At 37.0% G+C, this 23996-nt stretch overlaps 2 protein-coding genes across 4 annotated transcripts in view; one reads left to right on the top strand and one right to left on the bottom strand.

The window, feature by feature from the left end:
* Nucleotides 1-7133, bottom strand: part of LOC119788555 (apoptosis-stimulating of p53 protein 2-like) — a 28478-nt gene extending 21345 nt beyond the window's left edge. For all 3 annotated transcript variants that reach the window (XM_038292957.1, XM_038292958.1, XM_038292959.1), the window contains exons 1-2: nucleotides 6983-7133; nucleotides 6529-6691 (exon numbers count right to left, since the gene is read on the bottom strand). In XM_038292957.1, coding sequence (XP_038148885.1) covers nucleotides 6529-6555 — 27 coding nt within the window. In that variant the 5' untranslated portion in view covers nucleotides 6556-6691; nucleotides 6983-7133. The remainder of the gene's footprint in view (nucleotides 1-6528; nucleotides 6692-6982) is intronic.
* Nucleotides 7134-8770: 1637 nt separating this feature from the next.
* On the top strand, nucleotides 8771-23458 carry LOC119788571 (exportin-5). The gene is made up of 33 exons (XM_038293068.1): nucleotides 8771-8997; nucleotides 9491-9612; nucleotides 9696-9768; nucleotides 9891-10028; nucleotides 10471-10653; nucleotides 10747-10773; nucleotides 10881-11066; nucleotides 13030-13106; nucleotides 13187-13231; nucleotides 13316-13406; nucleotides 13495-13578; nucleotides 13723-13848; nucleotides 13968-14058; nucleotides 14148-14276; nucleotides 14479-14594; nucleotides 14685-14840; nucleotides 14962-15003; nucleotides 15080-15169; nucleotides 15256-15455; nucleotides 15542-15644; nucleotides 16991-17172; nucleotides 18057-18157; nucleotides 18245-18341; nucleotides 18459-18595; nucleotides 18697-18794; nucleotides 18895-18941; nucleotides 19047-19156; nucleotides 19851-19910; nucleotides 19980-20074; nucleotides 20154-20261; nucleotides 21190-21327; nucleotides 21670-21834; nucleotides 22024-23458. Exons 1-33 carry the CDS (start codon nucleotides 8896-8898, stop codon nucleotides 22168-22170), a joined length of 3666 nt encoding a protein of 1221 aa, XP_038148996.1. The 5' UTR covers nucleotides 8771-8895; the 3' UTR covers nucleotides 22171-23458.
* The last annotated feature ends 538 nt before the right edge of the window (nucleotides 23459-23996 follow it).

The following is a 23996-nucleotide window of genomic DNA, read 5'->3' as shown; positions in this document are numbered from 1 at the left end:
TGAAAGGCTGCAACATAAAAACCCAGAGACAAAAAGGTGCTGTAATAAGAATAGATCTAAGGGGGGGAAAGGCTGCAGCTGGCAGTGCTTAAGCTCCCTGCTGGAAGGAGCTCAAAGGCTAAGAAGACTGGAAATCAAACATACATCATCATAAATGTTATGAGTAACTGTATCAAGATGGCAATTTGTTGGCAGGGATTCTATCAAATATAAAGCTACATAGACTGAAATATCTAAATGTCTCAACAATAACATTGATAAAGATAATATTGGCCAGTGCCCAAGAGATTTTTGAGTTCTTGTTGACATCATGATGTGAACCAAATATCAAAAACATACATAGAAAAGAAACAATCAAAAAGCCTATATATATATATATATAAATAAATAAATATATATATTTTTTTATAAACAGCTAGGAAAAGGCAGATTACATTGGAATCGAATTTTGAACACAGTTACTTTTTTTAGGATGTTGCAATGAAAGGCCAGAGAGTGAAAAATGTAAATTATTAATCTAGCTGATTTTTCAGAGACATTCCCTTCTTGTCCAGGAGGTACGGCTGGATTACAGCCACTTTCCGTGGAGCTTGGGTGAAACTGCACTCTGAAGCTCTGACAGGAGCAGCAGGCATTGCTTTTGTCGCCACTGCTCGTCTTCACCCTACATCACAGTCACATCCAGTTACTGATGCAAAAATAAACTAAATTTCTGATCCATGGTAATGTTACCACTACTTTAAAGATCATTTATTACATCAAGACTACTGACTACTACTGGTTCTACACAAGATGTTCTCCAATGCTATATAGTAAATAAACTAATTTAAAAGGGACAAGAGGCATTTTTACAGCACAGATAGTTCTAGTTATAATTTAACCAATCTAATGATTATTCTTTCTAATGACTTCTGCACTCTCTTTTTACTTTAATTATTTCAATTAGTTGCAAACCCACAGAATCAGCTAAATTTAGCGGATGAAGTCACATCTGAATTCAATTCAATGTATTTCTAAAGCACTGCAGCAACAGCAGCCTGTGTATGTGTGTGTCCATGCACCACTGTTCCAAGAGTTGAAACAATTCCAGCATAGCAGTCCTTCAGAAAGGTGAGGCAACAGAAACCCCCTTAATGGTTTTCTGCATTATTCCCCTTCATCGCATTCACCCACTCACCCGAACATTGGACTGCTCAAAGGAATGAGGCAATGAGTGGGAAAAGGTCAGGAGAGAAAAACTAACAAGATAAAGGCAATACATTTGCATCTTTTAGCTGCAGCATTAAGAAAAGATTTTTTTAACCAAAACTAACAATGTCACTTCAGTCAGAACAATCGCCATGCCTCTGCACTGCAGCACTCAGACCATCACTTAATGATCAGCGCTTGCACAATATCCTCCAAGCCTGCTCTACGTGATGAGACGGTTCCCATTAAGAGCAGGTCTGGGAGATGAAGTGGAATCTAAGCAGAGGAGAATTATTGCTTTCTTTTTTGCAGCTGCCCTGTCTGCTAATCTTAATGACTGAAAAAAAACCCACCAAGGACAGAGAAGGTATTAAAGAAAAACTAAAAAAGAATACACAAACATTCTTTAATACAAATATAAATGTATACAACAAAACCTTCAGCAAGTAGAAATAAAAACAGACAAATGGTAAATTACTGCACTCTGTGTAATACAATGAAAAAAGGACGAGCTGGGGAAAATGTGGGTGACGGACTTAGCTATTCAGTGAAAACTTACTGAATCGTGTCATTGTAGTGTGTAATCTTTAACATGCAAATCCAAGCTAAGTAAAGCCCACAAACTGCTGAATAAAGTATGCAATGGCCTTTCCCAGCTCAGGAACTCAGATGTATTTTTCTTTTCTTAGGATTTTAAAGAATGAAACTAACAAAATCTGCAATATGACAAACCTTACAAGTAGTAAACTTACAAAGAACACATTTATACCCAATTTTAAGACTACTGACCAGTATAGGTGGGCGAGCTGATGGAATTAGCGGCCGTTTTTCTAACAGGAAATTAAAATCTTGAATATCAGTTAACATGATATTTTTACAACTAAAACTAAGATATTCTACATAAGCCTTAAAAATATTTTACATCTTGGTTAAATTCATAAGCTTTTAAGAGCTCTCCTTCTGATTCATGCTCTGGATGATTTAAAAATTATTTTAAGGAAATACCGTGGCAACATTTTCTAGAATCCGTTTTAAAACTTGTTCTTTTTATAGCCTCTTTAACTGAAGTTGCATCACATTTCATAGCCATAAGCAGATATTTCCACATGGCTGTCGGCTTCTTACTAAAATAAATACATTCCATTATTTAGTTCTAAACAACCGTCCGACTTTGCTCTCCAAAAAGTGTTCAGTAAACACATTTCTCATCAGTGAGGCAGTGATCCAATACGTTGAGAATTCAGCTTGTGAATTGTTTTCCCCAATACCTCCAGTTAATAGTTTGCAGACAAGGCTTACAAGGGAGTCATGCTCTAGCTTCATAAACAAATTGTTTCCCTTGAACTCCATGATACTGTATTACCTAATGTTAAATCAGCATGTGGGTTTGCATTCAGGCACCATACACCTCTGTCATATCTCACTGAGTTAACCCAGGAATGCAACAGCAGCCCTCCTCAGTTTTTTATTGAATTATGACCGTCCTTCCCCACCATCTACCACAGCATATAGATTTTGCACCATGTTACTGAGACGTGCAAAAAAAATGTGTGATGGAATAAAGATAACCAAAATATGTACACAAACATATCAACTATCAACCTTGAAAATCTTTTCACATAGCAGCCTTTGTCATGGGAGAGAAATAAGAAACCAACAGGATATTTTGTTGTAACGTTAGAAACGCAAACTAAATGTTTCCCATAGAAACAACAGCCCTGAATCAGGGACAGCTGGACAAAGCCGTTTAAGCAGCGATAACCGTAACTCAGGTGTAAATGAGTTATACAATATAATGGTCAATAAAGGTTGAGTGTCCCTTATCAGAGAGGCGCCACAGCACAGGATTACAATGGGGTCTCCACAACATGGTGTTAAAGAGCCCCCGATTCATTGTGCTCCAGAAGACAGTGACCCCTTATTTACAACTATGACACCAATTATTCCCCTGAGCCCAAAGTCCAGCCTGGGTCACTGCTTGGTGCTACAATTCAAAAGACAATACCTTACTCCAGAAAGACTGAATACATGCCAGTTTTCTTTCTTTTTGTTTACAAATGGGAAGTCTTATCTCATCAAAACGTATGTACATCCATCACCACAAAAACAGCGGGTGGGTTATTAGCCTTAAGTATTTTATTAAAATGTTGAGCGCCTGCCAATAACAAGCGGAGGTCATAAACCAGACAGGTGTTATCCAGTTCAACTCGGTTGCCAAGAAGAACAACACTTTCATCGAGATAAGGACTTACGTAAGATGCATCATTAGTTTATACCATCAACATTTTTTAAAGGTCCCTCTGTACTGTATGCCCTGTTACTGAACCCAAATGCTCATTTCATGCACAGAAAGCTTTAACTGAAAAAAATGGGCAGAAGATGATAAAGAAACTAAAATTAAATAAAGCTTACTGTAAACTGCAATTTTCCAATATACTTTTTAACATGAAAAAGCAAAAGGTATTTACTCTGTGGTGACCTATTAAACAAGCAGGCAGGCAATGAAAGTCTGTGTTTTGATAAATAAAATCTTAACAACATTAACTGACCAAACCTTTGGATGCTGCATTGTGATCAGTGACTGCTGTTCAGTTTATAATTCGATATATTCAGCTGATCCTGGAATTAGAAGCTTTTTCATTTATTTCAATCTGATGGTGGGATCGCATGCAAGTCCGTCATCAGAATCGGGTTTATTGCCATTGTTAGTGAAGGGGTTCACAACTAGGAATTTTTTATGGTACAATCGTGCAACATGAAACATATATGAAATAGGTAAATAAAATTATAAAAATCTCTAAAAACACTGGGGTATAAGGCATGCAAAAAATATACTAATATATACACTTAGGATAAAAATATGGATAAATAAAAAATAAAAAGTAAAATGTACATGGTAGTGCAAGTCATTGTATATTCTTCGACATGATTGGACTCCATTAGCTTTAAGAGTGCCCTAAAGTTACAAATATAGAGTTTCTATATAACTAACAAAATGTAAGCTTTGTTTTTTCAATTCAATTCAGTTTATTTATATAGCGCCAATTCACAACATATGTCATCTCAAGGAACATTACAATTAAACCAGATCATACAGTTAAACTGATTCAAAGTTTTCTATCTAAAAAAAAAAAAATGGTAAAATGGCATGTACTTATATAGCGCCTTTATTCAAGTTAGGAGACTTGACCAAGGCGCTTTACACTACATTCATTCACCCATTCACACACACACTCACACACTGATGGTGGCAAGCTACATTGTAGCCGCAGCTGCCCTGGGGCTCACTGACAGAAGCGAGGCTGCCGTACACTGGCGCCACCGGGCCCTCTGACCACCATCAGTAGACAATGCAGGTGAAGTGTCTTGCCCAAGGACACAACGACAATGAAAGCCGGAGTCGGGGCTTGAACCGTCAACCCTTCGATTACAGGGCAAACTCCTCCATCCAACGCCACTGTCGCCCTAAAGAAAACCACTTTCATCGACTCATTGACTCGAAGGCAATCCCTTACACTAAGCATGTTTTTTGCTATTTATAACCACAGGTAAGTAAAGGAAAACAAAGTATCTACCGGTAAAACTGCAGCTGCTGTATTTGATAAATCAATTATATAATAGTTAAAACTATTTTTGCACAAAAGATATACTGATTTGACACGCAAGTTACCATCAAAACTCTGGAAATGGAAATTCTTAATTTAAAGCTTAAGTATAATGTTGACACAGAGTTTATTTTGCTATTTATTAGCACACAATATCAATTATGTTATTACTTTGGCTTGTTTAAATCTGGGGTCTTCAATGTTTTCCAGGACAAGGACCCCCAAACTGATGGCGAGATAGACCGGGGACCCCCTAGCGAAATTGTGTTATTTCAAACTAGTCCAATAGTCACTCTATTACATATAGAGTAATGTAACAAAAGTAATTTCGCCCTGGGATTATTAAAGTACTTCTCTGATTCTGGTTCATCGATATGATGGGACAGGTGTTGTGAATGAAACGGTGCCCAGCTTGAAAGAGCTCATGTGTGTCGCTGAATGTGTGCATTAATGACCGAAAGACATCTTCTGCGTCCATTTATCTGTTTACTACAGTGTATTAAATTGTGTTAATGTGTATTTAAAGACATTTCAATTAATGGAAAAAAATTGCAAGAAAAAAAAAAAAAAAAAAAAGTCAAATTAACCGAAACTTTCGTGACCCCCATGCAGTACCTCCATGGACCCCCTGGGGGTTGCGGACCCCCTGTTGAAGTCCTACAGTTTAAATTACAATTGTACCATTTCCCAGCGCATGATAGGTTATACCCAGAAGCGGAGCTCGATGGGCATAACCCCTAGCCAATCATTGGCCACCCCTACCATTTATTTCCATCTAATTCAGATGGTGACAAATCATTTTAATTTTTCATATATAAACAATCACTTGACAACAAAAACACTGAGTAATTATGCACATCAATATACTAACATTAAATACGATAAGTAGATAATTAATGGTCGTTTCAGAAATAGATTTTGTGTCTTATGGGGTAAATGATGCGTCTCTGCAAGTCATGTAGGAGTCTTCGGTGAAATCATAGATAGATAACCATTTTAATTAAAAAAATATTAAATGATCAATTTATGTAGACATTAGTATTTGTAAATATAAATTTTATGCAGAATGTTTATTGATACGAGTAGGTAAGTAAAGACATATTTGACTATATTCCTCTATTTGTTAGCAACGGCTGTGGAAAATTAGAGTTTGTCTATATTTAGAAAATATGAATGTTTAGCTCATTAATTTTCCTCTTGGAACAGTGTAGATTGACCCTGAGGTTCTGGTGCCTATCAACTTTTGGCCACCCCTCAGTGTACGTTTTCTGGCTACGCCTCTGGTTATACCCCAGACTGCAGCAAAAGCCCTGGAACACTGATGATGAAGATGATGATACCGCAGGAGTCCAAAGCTAAGCTTAGCCTTTGCCAACAACACTTGGCAGGTGCCCCCTGGGCGGTGCATGCTCTCAGAATAATTGGTATCCAAATACTGACTATGTAAATTCAGAAAAGCTTCTGTGGTTAGGCTGGTTAGTTGTTCAGTTTCCAAGTATGCGCCATCAGAAAATAAATAAAGGTTTGGGCATTATGCATCCAAGAAAGCAGATTTGTCCTTCAGCACACTCACAAAGCGTAAGTACACTAAAAGCTTACAGAGGGGTTAGGGGATCAGGTTACCACGTGAATTTAAATATCCTGACGCAAAATAGATCAAATGTCGATCATGTTGCAGGAAAATAAACACAATAAGGTAAAGAACAGCGTTAAAACTTGTGTAAATCAATCTTACCGGCATCATTTTAGCTTCGTACCGCATTTAGCTAACCAGTCCAACATGAATCCCCACAGGCAGTTTCGACGAAAGCGTTCAGACTGGAGATCTGTGTAATCCCGAAGCCTGAACCTGACAACAGGCACGGCTACTTTCTCTAGCTCCAAGCTCCTGTCCTCCGCTGGAGAAAAAAAAAAGGGAGCTTGTTATTTTCTGTATTTATGTATTCGTGCAACAAATTAAAAAACGAAGCAGAGAAATGTTCGTCGTGGACCTGTTGCTACAGATAACACGGCGGCCTTCAGGACTAAAGTTTCCGTTGCTGAGCGAGCATCGCTTCACAACTTTGAAACAATGTATAATGGTCATAAAACAGGAAAAAAAAACAAAAAGCTATCAAATATATCGAACATAGCACGACTGGAAACGTAATAAAATATCAGAGTTAACTAATATTGGATGTTTTACTTACTGGAAAGATGCGAATGTAAGAATCCCGAAATCCCGCTGCTTGCTTTCTTGCTCAACTGCTTGCAGCCGATCCCAAAGTGACGTAAACACCGGAACTTCGTTCCTCTTTGGAATTTAGGCCCCGCCCCCTGTGTGGTCTGGATAAGCAGACACCACCCACTGTTTATGTGGGACAGAGGAGCTCATACATCTACTTATAAGCATCGATGGACCCTGATCAATGTATAATTTCACACAAAGGCAAAGCTCAAAATTGTACATTATTATTAACCTTCAAAAGATATTTTCTTCAAAAGATAAACAAAGATATCTTTCTGTACAACTTGGAAATGTTATCGTTATTAAGCTGAATGTAACAGCGAATGAAAACTATAAAGTTAATGTAATCATCATATTAACAAAGTATTAGCTGCAAAAAATTTTTTGGCAAAAAATATACTGTCATTTTCTATTTTTAGAATATTAATTCTTACACACCATGGACATTTTACTTGTGTCAGCTTGTGTTTTCAGAGATGTATGTCTTTTCACAACTGTCAAAGAAGCTCATTCATCTTTTACTACAGGGTGGGAAGACTTAAACAGAAAATGGCAAGATATTTTTTTTTCTTTTAAATTGGATCCATTCCACTATACAAAATTATCTGTCTCAAGGGAATAGAACCTATAAAATTGCCTATTACAATAATTAAAATGAAAAAACTTTTCAATCAAAGGTCATATATTTAGCCTCCTACTGCAACAGCAGCAACTACTACTCCTGTTATTAAACTACTGATACTAATAATAGCATAAATACTGATAAAATATTGAAATAGACAGTTTTTTTAAATAAGAAAATTAAGAGGAATTGAATCATATGTATAAAAATGAGAGAAAACGCTGCATAATGTTAAACTATATTAATGACCAAAAGGAGACAAACCCATAAATAAATAATAAATAGGTACTAAATTAAATTTGAAAAAAAATATATAAAATACATATTAATATTTTAACGTGAATTTAAATGCTGAAAACTATACATTATACTGTATAGTACACATTAATAATAAAAAAAAGAATCAAAATATGTTAAGATGTTTACTGTAATAGTGAATCTAGAATTGTAAACTGTCTCTTGTCATCAGCTAGCATTTGACTGGTTAGTCTACAACATACTTTATTGAACGGCATAAGTGATTACCGCAATATGCCATAAAATAAATACAGTGTATGCATTTTAAGGTTCTGATTTTTTAATTTTTTAATTTTATTTAAGTTTAATATCGTAAAATTTCAGAATTCTGAGATTAAAGTCAGAATTCTGAGATTAATTCTGACTTTAATCTCAGAATTCTGACTTTTTTCCTATAATAAACTAAAATAAAATTTTAAAATCAGTTTAATATGGGAAAAAGTCAGAACTCTGAGATTAGGGTCAGAATACTGAGATTAAAGTATTCTGAGATTAAAGTCAGAATTCTGAGATTAATTCTGACTTTAATCTCAGAATTCTGACTTTTTTCCTATAATAAACTAAAATAAAATTTTAAAATCAGTTTAATATGGGAAAAAGTCAGAACTCTGAGATTAGGGTCAGAATACTGAGATTAAAGTATTCTGAGATTAAAGAACCCCCCCCTCCATATTAAACTGAAATGTTAAAATCAGTTAACTTTTTTTTTTTTTTAGTGGCCCTAATCCCCTTCTGTAAATTCTAAATGCATTTGAAGCAAAGAAAGAAAGAAAGAAAAACTACAAAGCTTTAAATTTTAACGACGGCAAGCCAAAGGGCTCAAACATAGACGCTTCGCACACGTTGGCCGACGTCGGTCTCTCCCTGTTTGCACGTTATCCACTGTAGTGTAGGCGCTTTGCATAAGGGAGTTGCTTGCTTTCGTCTTAACGGTGTGACAGACGCTACCTGAAGTCATGGCTGAGCAGTTGGCTGCCATGTGTGATCAGCTTATAAAAGCCGTGATGGTGATAATGGACGCAGAAACGAGCCAGATTTACCGACTGGAGGCCCTAAAGGTAGCACTGTTAACGTTAGCTAGTTAGCTTTTAGCTAGCTTACGTTGTCATTTTGACCGTAGGACGCTCTCCATGATGTGACTATGAATGGGAATAAACTGACGCTTTCAATACTTTAAGTCTCTATAGCATTTGCTTGAAAGAGTTATCCTTAATTTCATGTGTAATTCTAAAACATTTGAGAGCTAGCCTAGTGTAACCGGTATTGAACCATGTTCTCACATTCACACAAATAATACATGAGATTGAAATTAAGAAATGCATTTTCATTTAGTCAAATCAGTAACCGGTATGTTTTCGGTAGGCAATCTACGTAACAAATGGGTCCAAATTTATTTATTCGTTATTGTTGTTTTTTTATGTTTGCGAATATTGGTTTTATACCCAACACGTGTTCCTAGCAATAAGTTAATGCACGTGTAACTCATGCGCTTTAATATATAGTTAATCAAGACATTTGCTTTTAATAAGGCCAACTTTTCTCTCTAAACAGTTCTGTGAAAGATTTAAAGAGACAAGCACCCTTTGTGTCCCATGTGGCCTGCATTTAGCGGACAAAAGTCAGCCTGCTGTGGTGAGACACTTTGGTTTGCAAATACTGGAGCACGTCATCAAGTAAGTCTATAACACGTGATACTTGAAAACCTACCATGATCAGAATTGTACTGTTTGATGGTTGTATTTTTTTCCTCCTTCAGGTTCAGATGGAACAATATGCAGCAACAAGAGAAAGTCCAGTTAAAAGAGTGTGCCATGCAGCTGCTAACAACTGTAGGTGTGACAGTAAAAGTAAAAAAAAATAAACGAAAACAAGATCCTGCTTTTCAAATCGGATAAAACTTACACTTTCTAGCTTGTGTTTGACATTTGCTGATGTTACTGGATTTCATCAGGGTACTCATTCTATCCTGGAGGAAGAGAGCCACGTCAAAGATGCCCTATCTCGAATCGTGGTAGAAATGATTAAAAGAGAATGGCCTCAGCATTGGCCAGATATGCTGAAGGAGATGGAAACCCTCTGTAGCCAAGGGGTGAGTTACCCATGCAGTACAGAAGAGCAGCATGCTTCCTTAACCAGCATAGTTTAGTTTGAATAGGATGACCTAATGGTTTGCAAGCAAATATGTTCCACTGGAGGATGAGTCATACCCATGCTACTTTCTTACAAAATTACGCCTACTATTATAAAAAATGAAATTAGTTTAAAATTGTTTAAGTTATTGTGATGTATTGTAGTGTTGCCAGTGCCACCTCAAATATCAATGTTTTGCTGGTGTTTTAATAGAAATATGAAATTCACCAATCGATTAGACTAGTGAGCAAATGGTAAGATAAAAGTTGCATGCATAAAGAAGCTCAAACATCACCTTCTAAAACTGAATCTTTTTAATTTCTCTGCATCAAGTTTATAGAATTTCAGAAGCAGAATTTTAGATGTTTATGAAATGTTTTGTTTGTTTTTGTTTTTTGCAGGAGGCACAGACAGAACTGGTCATGCTGATCCTTTTGAGGCTGGCAGAGGACGTTATCACCTTCCAGACGTTACCCACACAGAGACGCAGAGACATCCAACAGACACTCACCCAGAACATGGATAGCATCTTCAGCTTCATTTTGGCCATTTTGCACATTAATGTAGAGGACTATCGCAGATTGGTAAGTTATGTCTTCACTGGATTAGTTTGGGCTCCGATAGTAGCACTCCAAATATGATTTGACATTGGGGGTTAATCGTGTTTTGTTTTCCAGAAAGAAGAACCGGTTCACGAAGTGAAGGTATTCACAAAAATCTTCATCTTTTTTTATACAATTAAGGCTATTTTCACCTTCGACCTGTTTTATGTCCTATTAGTTAAATTTTTAACATTCTAATCCACTCACAGGCCAAAGCTCACTGTCGAGTTGCCGTGGCCACGCTGAATACGCTTGCAGGCTACATAGATTGGGTGAGCCTGGTGCACATCACTTCTAGAAACTGTCAACTGCTGGAGATGCTGTGCCTGTTGCTGAGTGAACCTGAGCTGCAGCTGGAGGCTTCGGAGTGCCTACTTATTGCTTTGAGCCGGAAGGTGAGTTGCAGGAAATATGCACTGGGATTTGTCTTTTTTGTTTATTATATAACTGCAATCTTTACTGTTTGTCTGCATGTTCGACCATGAATGAATGCTTCTTCAGAAAGTGTTTGAAAACCCATTGTAAGGTCATTGTTCTTCTGAGAGATGGTTAGTTTTCCCTAGAACTGGGACTTTAATGCGTTCAATTTGAAAAATTGTAACGTGTTTAAAAAAAGAAAAAAAAAAGAAAAACACACGCACGATTAATTGCATTTTCTTATATACATACTAAAGTCCCAAGCCGAAACCTTTGTCCTTGCGGTTTCTTTTACAAGAATCAATTAGAAATGTGAATATGAGTTGTGCAGTGAAGTGTGCCTACCAAATACCTCAGATCAGTAGGGACATCTAAGCTATGGCAGAAGTGTGTCTGCTGTCACCATAACTCCACAAAATAAATTTTAATCGAGTCTCACCACACATTTTCCCCGAATTTTTGTCCAAAACCTGCCTGTTCTAAATATCACATTTTAGGTATAGAAAAAAAAAAAACAACAAAAAAACTAACATCCATTAAACAATTAACTATTAATATTAAAAGCTTTGAGTGATTAACATCTGCCCTGAAAGATCCTTAGGGCTTTGGTAACACACTAACTACAGTCATGTCTTTCGTGTTTTAAAAAGTCTATAAGTTATCTGTCCTCCCTCTGGAAAAAATCATGTATGTATTAAAGGACAAACAGGAACAGTTTGAATCCATTTGGAACTCCTTCATTGATTATCTTTAGACTCTGAATATCTAAAAAAAAAAAAAAGTGCAAGTGATTGAAGAACAAGCGAACCGCAGTTCCCAAAGACAATTTATTGGAGGACAAATACTGTCAAATTTAATTCTCATGATAAGAGGCTAAGCATGAAATGTGATCAGTCGCATTGGAATAAATGTTGTGTGAGGCAATTTGTTGTCTGTATTTTATTTTGACTTGAACAGTAACGTAAATATTGCTGTGATTATATTCTTTATATTGTTCAAGATGTTTGTTTAAATTGCTAAAATTTGAATAAATATATTTTGGGAAAAAAAAGTCTAAGTTAAAAATTGTGAGAAATTTACCCCTTCCCTTGACTATTAAAGACATAATGACATGCTTCTGACTTTTTGATCAGAGATTAACAAAAAGCTCTCCACTCTGTTTTGGGAAAGATATTCAGCAATTAGGATTTTATTTTAAATTACTTGTCCATACTGCTTCATTTTGGTATAATGCAAACATTGTGCTTAGGTTGCTTAGGTTTAAAAAGTCTTTATTGTACTAGCGAAAGATGAATAATGCATGTTTGACAATATTGTTATATCCTTGTTTAGAAAATTAAAGCTGATCAGTTTTCAGGACACTCCAGTTCTTTTCTGTGTTTCACCCGGAGTCTCAGCTTAGCTGGAAAGAAACGGCTTTAACTACCGTTCAAGGAAGAAGCTAAAATAATCCTCATTTCTATTTTGTAATTTTTCTCTCTAGCAAATTATCTGAAATAAAACCTTATAGGAGAACACTTCAGAGACCATAAATGGATTTAAAACATGTTAAATTTATTTGTTCAGTAAAAGCCCAATTACGATGCCCCTTTATGTGAGTTTGCCTATTAAAGGGAGTGCTGCAAGTCAGACCTATGATGTGTTCTTGCAGCCTGAGAAGCTGGTTCTATCCTTTCAGGTCGTAGCTGTTTTAAAGCACTAGTGTTAGTTCACCTTTGATTGGTTATATTATCACCTATTAGAATACACTGCACATCTGAAACAGGTCTTTTAATTGGGTTTAAGGGTTTCTCATATAAAACGGTTTAAATAACCAGATTTTTTTGTTCTGTGTTACCAAACTGTCTTACTGTAATGTATTTAATCTAGCTAATCTTAGCTATGACAGTGTTTGCAATAGGAAGAGTTTTATGTTGTAGTCTTTATGGTGTTCTACCACAGGGCAAGCTGGAGGAGAGGAGGCCCTTCATGCTGCTATTTAATGATGTGGCCATCCAGTACATCCTCTCTGCAGCCCAGTGAGTTCCCCTGCTTCTTTATTCTGGCTCTGATTATACTTGAGGCTTTGTTATAATGAGACTTATTTCTCTGTGTCCAGATCGGCAGATAATTTAGCAATATGTCCGAATTCATCAAGTTCACAGTAAGTTCTGTCACAAGGCTGCACACTATCAACGACTGTGTGTGATTTGTCTTGGTGTTTTTATAATTTCTGTTTTGTATTTAGAACAGTGGAGGTGGTGGAGCGCCGCTACATTTTCCTGAAGAGACTCTGTCAGGTCCTGTGCGCTCTAGGATTCCAGCTCTGCTCATTAGTGGTGAGTTTTCCCTTGTGTGGCAGCACATAGATCACTATGTTTACAGTGTGTTTAATGCATGTCAACATCTAGAATTGTGTCCCAACAGGGTTCATGTCCAGAGGTTGAAGTTCCTGCAAATCTCAGCAAGTACACAGAAGCCTTATTAGCCTTCACTACACATTCCAGTCAGGTGAGTTCCTGCTAATTATTGGAGGAATTGGCTTGCATTTTACTTAAATTAACCATTTTCTTTTAAGTTCTACTTGGCTTGTAACTAAAAGCTGATATTTCTGTGTTTTTTTCTTTTATTTTTATTTTTTTTTCTATTCTCTAGTTTTTAAAATCTTGTACTATGATGACATGGGGCAGTTTGTTCAGACATGAGATTCTGTCAAAAGTCCCTGTTGTCTTGGAGATGGCCGTCAAACTCCTCAAAGTATCAACAACCAATCTTGTTAAGGTGGGATGCTGCTTTTGTACATTAATCACAGGGTGGAGGAGAAGAAAAGCAATGAGGTTATGCTAAGAGAAATATGTTTAACTGCATGGTTTAAAAGGTTGTTTTTGTTTTGTTTTCAGACTGGTTTCCCTTCTAGGCAGGACAGCCCAAGTTGTGTGTACTCTCGTATGGACTTTGACGGTGACGAAGACTTCAGCTCTTCCTTCTCCGGTTGGTTTTATTTCTTTTATTAGGTTACAGGAGATAATGCTTTGTTTTATTCAACTAGTGGTATTTTTTGTTTCTTTGTGTTTTAAAAGTATATCGAGCACAGCAAGGGGAAGTTCTGAGGACTATAAGTCGTATTGTTCCAGTGGAGGCTTTCCAGACCGCTGCAGAGTGGCTACAGTTTCAGATCGCCGCTCCAGTTGATCCTGGAGACGCATCCTGTAAGAGTTTAACTTTTAGTCTTGATTCCGTTTGGGGTAATATTTGACAGCTTTGACTCAATGCAATATTTTATAGAATGTTAAAGTATCTATACATTTTTAGATGTTTCTCACATTATACAGTTTGATGTAAGTTGGAATAAAAATCTGCTTCCTTATTGTTTTTCCAATAATAGTAAAGTGTTGTACTGTCTCTCTTCAGCTAAGACGGCCGAGGGTCTGTGTTCCTTGACGTCGCCATGTGTCCTTCAGTGGGATGCAGTCACAGTCTTTATGGAGTGTGTGATGCATCAGATCTTCAAAAGTTTGGATGATGAGGTGACAAAAATTACCAATGTACAGAAAAAGGAGACAGGTTTAGGAAGGAAATGTAATGAGTTCTAATTTTGCTGCCTGCAAACTTTTCAGAAGTTGCCAAGAGATCAGAGCATGGAGCTCCTGCAAGCCGTGCTGAACTACGAAACCAGAGACCCACTCATCCTGTCCTGTGTGCTGAGCAACATCTCGGCCCTCTTTCCATTCGTCACTCACAGGCCAGAGTTCGTGCCACAGGTTCTCTACAAGGTTGGATACAAGTCGATCTATTTGACTCTGAGGCTAAAAGTTATGGAAAAAGGGCATCTTGTGTCTTGAATGATTTAGAACCGATTTGGTTGCTTATTTCTGTTCTTTTTTGTCTTTACAGCTATTTAAAGCAGTCACTTTTCACATAGATTCAGAAAACAAGGTAAGCTTCTCTTTAACAGCTAAAACTTTTTTCATCATCTAAAGTTGAAATATAAGACTATGCCACCATGTTTCAGTTACCTCGCAGTCGAGCTGTGAAGAATGTTCGGAGGCACGCCTGCTCGGCTATCATTAAAATTTGCCGGGATTACCCCCAGTTTATCTTGGTAAAACATGTTTTTATCCCAGTTAAAATGAGTCAAAACTGGATTCCAATGATTTTTCAGGTGCTATTACAGTTTTTCTTCCACAGCCTTGCTTCGATATGTTTTACAACCATGTCAAAGAGTTGTTTTCTAGCGATGCCACGTTGACTTTCTTGGAGAAATGCTCCCAGATAGAAGCTCTGGTTCTCATCAGTAACCAGTTTAAGGACTTTGAAAAGCAGAAGGCTTTTTTAGATGAACTAATGACCTCAACAATCACCCAGTGGACCTCGGAGGAGATGACAAGGTAGATTTTTCTTTTATTTTTGATTCTGGGAATATGTCGATGATGATTTCAAATTTATAGCAACATTTATCCTGTGTCTGTTTCAGTGTGCTTTGGGATCCTGTCAAGTTCCTGTTATTTGTTGGAGCAGATACAGTTGTCACAGAGGCGAAGGATGAGGGAGATGCAGCAGGACATAACAGGGGTGAAGTAAGTGGGGTAGTAAAACTAATGCTTTATATTTAAAGTCAAATTATAAACTTCCCCTTCAAGAATCATCTAAAACGTGTTTTAAATAAAAAATGAGTAACCTGAGTATATTTAGATCTCCTTGCATGACTCTTATTCAGGTTCAACCTCATCTCTGCCAGTTGTTTTTAAAGCTGCTAAAAACGCTCTTTACATTTATTAAAAACAATCAAACTCCATTAGATATGGCTTGTAGAACATCTTATGATTAGATCTTTGTTTGGTGTTTTGTATTAAATGAAAAATTAATCGACAATTTCTGTAATTAAAAGCAAGTTTTGGCTAAAAGTTCATCTTATTACATCACAGAATGCATGAGGAAACTATTGGCATTTTGTTTGCTCTTTTGATCATTTAGCATTTTCATCTTTATATTAAATTCCACTGTTCAAAGTTTAATTCTGCACAGTAGAGTTATAATACAGTGTTAATTTTCAGCAAAAAATATTGTTTATTCTTTATTATGAAAGATCTTAATTCCAAGACAATTTTTAGTACCAACCTATAGACTGTTTGATGCTTTTTTTTTATCCTAAAAACCTTTCCCAATAAACTTCGTCATCATCTGAAATTTCTGCACGTAATATTGCCCAAGCAGGAAGAACTTGACTAATCTTAGTCCAATTCCCAATATGCATTCACCTGCAGTACAGCCCATTAAATCTGTTCCTTAATGTCAACATGAGGGGGAAGAAATTAGAAAATGAATCCACCGCTAGGCAGTCAGAGTTCTTATTTTACTTTTATTTATTTTTTACAATGAATCATTAGATCAGGGCTCATGCAGTGCCTCTATAATATGATATAATGCACTATTGAAGGTGATGCATGCAGAAACCATATTTTTGCTAATTTTATGAGAGCTAAACATGCATCCAGTCAATCAAATGGAGAAATTGGCTTCCATTGTTTCATCTGCGCCATTTGTTTCCCCTTTGAAATCAGCTGCAGTATCCATTTTGGTTTGGGCTTCTATTTGAAACTCTGCCTCAAACATTTAAGCTTTTCTAAAGCTTTTTATGGTTGAATTCCTGCTGTAAAAATCCATATCCATCCATCCATAGCCCATCCATCTTATCCTTGCTGTGTTGTATCGTCGACATTTGTAAGTGGGGAATAAATACACCACTGGATGCTATCGGTAATCGTGGCACAGAAACTACACAAATTCACGCAATCGATTGTTATTCCACTTCTTCTCGTGACTCCCTCCCTTTAAGACTATGTACAGTGGCATAAAAGTTCAGTATTGTTTTCGATCCTGGTTCATCACCTGAGCTGAAGTGCTCTTTTCTGTTTCCTGGTAGTTGAGCTTCTCTTTGAATGCGATGCTCGCGGTGGTAAAGCGTGCACGCTGGCCTGCAGACCTAGAAGAAGCAAGAGCCGGTGGATTTGTGGTTGGCTACACTCCCGCTGGAGCCCCTATCTACAGAAACCCTTGTGCAGCTCAGTTTCTGGCCTTCCTGCCCAATCTGCTCGCTCTTATAAGGTAAGCATGTGTATTTTAAGTGGACTTTTCCCTCATAGTGTCATTGTAGATTTTTGATCAAAGAATGACATTTTCCAATCCTCTTAGCTTTAAAGGTATTGTGGAAAATTTACTCACATTTTGTTTAAAAGACCCGCCCTCTCCACTTTAAAGAAGAATGCTTGTGCGAGAGCATGCATAAGTCCCATTTCTTCTCGTGCACACTCTGTTTAAAAGTTGCTTTTCTCATAGTTCATAGAAGCTTAGTGTCTGAATGTCTGCCCTAAACCCTGAATCCCTCAATCACTATATAGAGCGAGGACTTTAAAGTGAACTCATTCAACCTATTGTCAGGACAGATAAACACTTCCCTGTTGGTCTACTGCACGGTGCCTGCACTATCTTAGTTTTTAGTCGCTGCTGTCGGGTAGCGGCAGCCTATGGCTACAGTGGGCCGCTGTGACAGCAAATCCCATAGTGCTTTGCAGGGAGACCTCACCGTGCAAAGCATTCTTGTCTCTTCTGAGGACTTTCTTTTCTTCTCATACAGTTGGTAGACATTTTTCCCTCTTACAAGGCTTGGCCATTTTTAAAGAACCATGGTGAGAAAGGTGAGCTTCAATGACTGTCTGTCTGAAACCGTAGCTGACCACACATATATGCCTGAAAGTGTGCAAACGCAGAAAAAGATAGCTAACGGGAAGAGCATTTAGGACGACCTTACATAAACATATCACCAAAATGATTGACAATTAGGAAGACCACCTATTTAGATGAAACAAAACCATCTATACCTTTTAAAGTCTTTAGTTTCCTTACAGGAATTGATAGACTTGATGTTAAATTTGTTCATGTATATAAGATTATATTATTGTAATGGGTTTAATTTCTTTTTGTTTTTTCAGAACTCAGAACAGTTTATTTATACCTGAGAATGTTGCTCGTCTTAGTGAGACCTTCTCCAGAGCATACGATGTCATAGATGGAGATAAATTCATAATTCTTGGTAAGAAAAGCTTTCTCTATCCTGATTATCATCATAATCAACGTGAGGAGTCATTAAATATTTAACCTTTTAAACTTCTTTCTTTAGGTCTCCCCCAGCCTAGTCAGGATAATTATGATGCTCCCGTGAATAAAAGCCCTCTAGATCGGATGCAGGGGTTTTTTACTTCATTATTTGAAAACTGGTATGTTTTGTTCCCTTGTCGTAGTTAGATTTGATGTTTTTTGACTGTTAGTTTGTATTTTATCCCGATACTGTCTCAGTTCCTCTCTGCCTCCCTGTGCGCTCTTCACCCCTGCAGCTTTCATATCCTGGGTAACGCAGGTCCAGCTCTGATGCAGGAGTTTTACACAGTGGAGAGACTCGCTGAAGGAATCATCGGCTCTGCCTTTGCTTCCCTTGACCATGTGCCTGATCACAGACTTCGCTCTGTTATTCATATCCTTTTTTTTTATTTGCCAGTTTGTGTGTCTGCTAGATGAGTTAGTAACCTTATATCAGCATAAAGATGAAAACTGTTTGCCTTAGCAGATGTGTACGGCTGTTTTTAAAGCAGTTGGTGCTCTCCTGTCCTCCAGAGTATCACGAGAGTCTGCTGCGCCCCCTGCTGGGGCCTTTGTTCACCTACATGTTGCAGGTCAGTATGCTGTTAGTGAGAATTTTTAGGGGCAGGGCTGCAACATAAAGCATTAAATTGTGCCATTCTTAAGTGCATGGACTTGTGCTTTATATGACAGAGGCTGAACGTAAAGTGGCAGGTCATCAACCAGAGGTCCTCTGTGAAGTAAGTTGTTGTGAAATGATTAAGCTTTACAGTTTCGTTAATAGCAGCTAATTTATTTTTTTAAATGCCGAAATCGGTTTCATAATGACATGCCTGTGTCATCAGTGGGGAAGAAGAGGAGGAGCAGGTGATCCAAGAGGACAGAGCTGTGACTCAGGAGATGCTGGAAGAGCAGCTTGTTCGTCTGCTCACCAGGGAGGTTCTGGATCTTCTCAGTAAGTCCAGACAGCAACTGGTTTCACTTGTATTTTACATAAAGACCTGTCAGCAATATCATGTCACTATTGTGAACCATTTATTTAATTAATACAAGTACAATTTATATGCCATGCTTATAGTTGCCTGTTATATCAAGTAAATAGAAAAACATCTTGCACAGTTATTAAACCAAGCTACATTCAACACTTGGTGTTATGAGAGGGTTGAAACATACCCACATAGGATCAAATGAAAATAACTTATTTTTTTTGTTGTACCTCAATTGCCACTACAATAATTAAGAGTTGAGTGTAACAGGAAAATTGACAGGGAAGGAGGATGGTATTATCTATGGTAAACATGGTGGGGAACGTAGAGCTCGTTGTTTAGAGTAGATTAAGTTTTTCTTGTTTTCTTTCTACTGTTTATTTGTAATCAAAAAATGTGTATCGGGTTCATCTGACGGCTGCTCTGTCTTTAGTTTAGATATGTGGCACTTTTTTCACTAAAGATGTTACTTGAAGTCTTATTAATCTTATGCAATTCTGTCAGCAAAGTGCTTTCAAAGTATTTTGATTGCTGAGAAGACTGCATACAAGGAGTTTTTAGAAGTTCTGTATGGTAGATCACAGCTGCTTGATCAGCGTTTTCTCTAACCCAGCGATGTGAGTTATGATGGCTTCTGAATAACAATCTTCTTTCCTCTTTTAGATGTGAGCTGTATTTCCAGAAAGGTGCCAGAAGCAGCAGCAAATAAGGAGGAAAATGATGGTGAGAGTTAATTTCTACGTTCAAGTGAGAAAGATGTGAATGCTTTTTTCTAAAGACGTACTATTCCAGAGGAGGATGTGGCGATGGAGTCGGTTCAGGCAGCATCATCTCCACAGCCCATGGAAGAGCTGACTGAACTTGGAAAATGCTTGCTTAAACATGAGGTCAGTCTCAGGTTGAAAAAAAGCACTGTGACTTTAAATAATGCTTCTGAACTGGATGGTTTGCTTTTTTCTGTTGCAGGATGTGTATATGTCTTTGCTGACCCTCTCATTCACCTCACTCTCCTGGAAGGACACCACAAACTGCCACCGCACCGCGTCCATGGTCTGCTGGAACCTCCTGCGGCAGGTAACTGGTTTATACCTAAATATCAGTTTATTTCAACATGAGGTTATAAAAGACAATGTATAATGCCCACAACAGATGCCTCTAAACACTTACAGAAAGACTTACTGACGGTTATTTTTCCATGTTTATCAAACTGCTTCAACCTAACATTTTTAAAAATATGTACTTTAAAAAAACTAAAACACAAACTTCAGGGACAAATGCTGCCTTCATGTATACAGAAGTATTGGAAGTGTGTTAAAAGTCATATCAATACTGAATTAAATTATATTGCTTTATACTGTCCATTACTGTGTCCACCCAATAAAAAAAAAAACCAGAGGCAGCCTTTCTGTGCATCGATCTTTTTACATAAAAGCGTTTTCTTTACTCCCAAAGGAATTTCTTCTGATCCTGCTGAGTTGATTGTAAAGAGAATCTTAAACCTGATTTTTTTCTTCTTTCTGAATCTTCCCTCAGTGCTAAGTGGAATTTGACTTCATGCTAGACATATGTTGCACTCAAACTGCAGCCTGAATAACAGATTACTTCATTTAGTTAAACATTGTGCCTCATACTCCCCAGCTAATATAAACTGATTGCCAATTTCAAAGGACTAACCATGACACTTTGTTTTAATTATTTGAGTGAAAGATCATGTGGTGTTCTTTGGTAACTGAAGAAATATAGTTGAATACAGCCAGAGCAGTTGTGTGCAGTTAAACCTGTACCCAATATAGCTAAAACTATTGTAATAAATAAAGTTAGAAGATGATTATTATTTAGATTGGATTGTATCAAAACACTTATTTTGAACTAGACTGTTTCACACACAGGTCCTATTACCAATAGTAAAGTAGTCATTTTTGGCAGTGACCATCTGTGACATGAAATGCATATGGTACCCTATTGAAACTTGAATTAACAAAGTTGAACTTATTTTTTTCAGGTTGTAGGGGGTAATCTTCTCCCTGAGGCGGTGACGTGGTTCTATACCAGCGTCCTCAGAGCCCTTCAGGTTCACGGGCAGCATGACACCTGCAACGTTACCCTCTGTAACCTGGCCATGCTCATCTATGACAACCTGGTGAGGCTATTGCTGATGACAAAAGCTGTTGGCTATTTTTATTTTTCTGTGTGTGTGTGTATATATATATATATATATATATATATATATATATATATATATATATATATATATATATATATATATATATATATATATATCATACAACAGGTAAAATTTGCTGAGGTGGAATAAGAAACAAAATGCTAAAACAATTTAATGTCAAATAATTCAAGTGGCACTCATTTATTTATTTTTTTAAAGTTTTTTATGAAAACGATTTTCATTAAACTAGTTTTAGGACACAGTAAATACTTTGTGTATCCCTTTCATGCGTGTCCATTTTCTGTCCATTTGCTTTAGCGACCGCGCTACATTGAGCTGAGGACAGTGATGACCCAGATTCCAAACATCAACATGGAAGCTCTGGACCACTATGATCAGAGGCTTGTGGATCCCAATGCCCAGAAATTTGGAGAGAAAAAAAGAAAAGACCAGTTCAAGAAGCTCATTGCAGGAACTGTTGGGGTAATGCTACATCTAACCACTAGAGAGCAGTGTTTCACTTTAAAATTCTGAGTGAAGGTCCTTCTCAGAGGGTGTCCCTGTAGTGCAAATCATGAATGTGATTCTGACTGGGCTGTAAATGTTGGACTGCCTCACCAACGCTGAACAATCTAATGGAAATCTTCTTGTTTGAAACTTTTTCTCTCACAGAAAGCTCTCTGCCAGCAGTTCCGGAAGGAGGTTCACATCCGTAACCTTCCATCCCTCTTTAAAAAGCCGAAGCCTGACAAGGATATAGTGGAGACTGAACAACTGGGCCTTGCAGCTCTCTTCAATGCAAAGAATGATGGGCTGTAGGTGGAAAGTTCTTCAAACTGGCTGCAAACATTGTTCTGTGTTCAAACAGAAAACCGCGACACCCAGCTGGAGCCGCGTGCTGCTCCCCAACACATCTGCCATCTTGCTTTTCAGTGGGTAACCTCAGCAAATTCACCGAGCCAGAGCAGGACTCGACCACTTTTTACATTTCCACAAACACTATTCACCTTCACAAACAAATTAAACTGTCTAAATCTCAGCTTTTTTTCAAGCAGAGCAGCACTATTTATTTTTTAAAGAAAAACTTTAAACCACAAATCGAACTTCTATAAGATTACTCAGCTTTTTTTAAATGGTCTCTTTTGTTCCATTTTCTTTATTGTCGTTACAGCTACACAAACACTAAGCATATCAGATTTATAAAGATGAAATATGATCTAGTTGAAGATTTTGTATTTAATGAAACAGATCAAATCTTACGATCCTTAAAAGAAGCTGAATCTGAAGGGACAGACTGCAGAGGGAGCCTGTTAAAGACAGTGGGGGAAACGGATCTGTATTATGTGGCTTGCACAAGCTGGGTGCATTAGGTGTTAAAAACTATAAATACTAGGTAAGCTTATTAGTTTGCAGAGATGTGAGGGCAGAGTGTTATGAATGAAACGGTGATGAAGAAAAGAGAACGAATCGTTGTTCAGATTACCTTATTCTGTCTATTAATTCTGAGTCATCAGCGGTACCTTAGGTTCAGCTTGTCTTTTTAACCGTGGAAAAATACTTTATGAAACCTTGAATAAACTACTAGACTGTGCTGTTTTGTATTAGAATTTTGAATACGAAGCAGCTATTCAACATGCATTCCCAGACGGTTAAGCTAACCTTGGTTATCCTAAACAGCTTCGACTCTAAAGCTGTGCATATATTGCTTCACAAACATATGTGCCAAAACACTGACTGTAAGGCTATAAGGAGATGGCTCAGTCCACAGGTTGCATATAATATAAAAACTATTTAAGGATGTGCTTATTAGAGGATGTGTAGCTTATTCCAAGTGGGTCTGTGAATCTACGTCTTAAATCACCTGATGATTTTTTATTTTTTTTTATCTGATCATGTTTGTTCTGTTTTTATGAACAGGCACTACATTCCTTTCTTGTTTGAAGGATTGTTTTTGGCATTTTTTTGTATTTATAGCAGATCATATTGTTTTCCTAAATTTTACTGTTTTATATACGCAGACCAAAATGTGTGTGGCAGCTGTTCTGACTTGAACCTCTGAAATGGTTTTTCAACTGGTCTACATATCAGATGCAGTTTGACAAAAAAATATATATATATACATATATATATATATATATATGTGTGTCCTAGGAAAAAAGGATTTCAAGTTTTTTTTTTTTTTCCTTTTTTTTATTTTATTTTTTTTTTTCAGTTTTCTATTTTTGTGTGACGAGTGGTTTATAAACATGGCCATTTTTTTTTTGTCTGTCCAACACTAAAATGTTCTGTACAAAGAAAGAGGGATTTCAAAAAATGTTATGTGATTTATATTTTTGCTATATAGATCAGAATTGTTTGTTAGAAATATTTGTTTTTTGTTTTGTGTTTTTTTTAGTTTAGAGCACATTGAAATAGATGAGCTTCATGGTAATATTAAATGAAATGATCTGCCTCGTTTGAATTTTTATTATATGCTTCATTTTAAAACGAACTACCGGTAATTGTTTCTAACATTTAAACAAGGAATTCTTATATCCTCTTAGAAATGTTCCACTCCTTATAGCAGTCAATTTTGTAACTTAAATTGGCTCTGCATGGTTTTGAAAAATCTTGGGAAGGCCATAATACTGGTTATTGTGCTGTAC

The sequence above is a fragment of the Cyprinodon tularosa genome, unplaced genomic scaffold (genome assembly GCF_016077235.1).
Source record: "Cyprinodon tularosa strain WSP-4 unplaced genomic scaffold, ASM1607723v1 ctg32, whole genome shotgun sequence".
NCBI lineage: Eukaryota > Metazoa > Chordata > Actinopteri > Cyprinodontiformes > Cyprinodontidae > Cyprinodon > Cyprinodon tularosa.
The sequence above is the reverse complement of the archived record's forward strand: the minus strand, read 5'-3'. Positions and strand labels throughout refer to the sequence as shown.

Excerpts from the sequence above, each read along its gene's own strand:
- LOC119788571 (XM_038293068.1), top strand. The coding sequence starts at position 8,896 with ATGGCTGAGCAGTTGGCTGCCATGTGTGATCAGCTTATAAAAGCCGTG. Across the intron at positions 9,613-9,695 it reads ATACTGGAGCACGTCATCAA|GTTCAGATGGAACAATATGC; the intron begins GTAAGTCTATAA and ends TTCCTCCTTCAG. Across the intron at positions 18,158-18,244 it reads AGATAAATTCATAATTCTTG|GTCTCCCCCAGCCTAGTCAG; the intron begins GTAAGAAAAGCT and ends TTCTTTCTTTAG.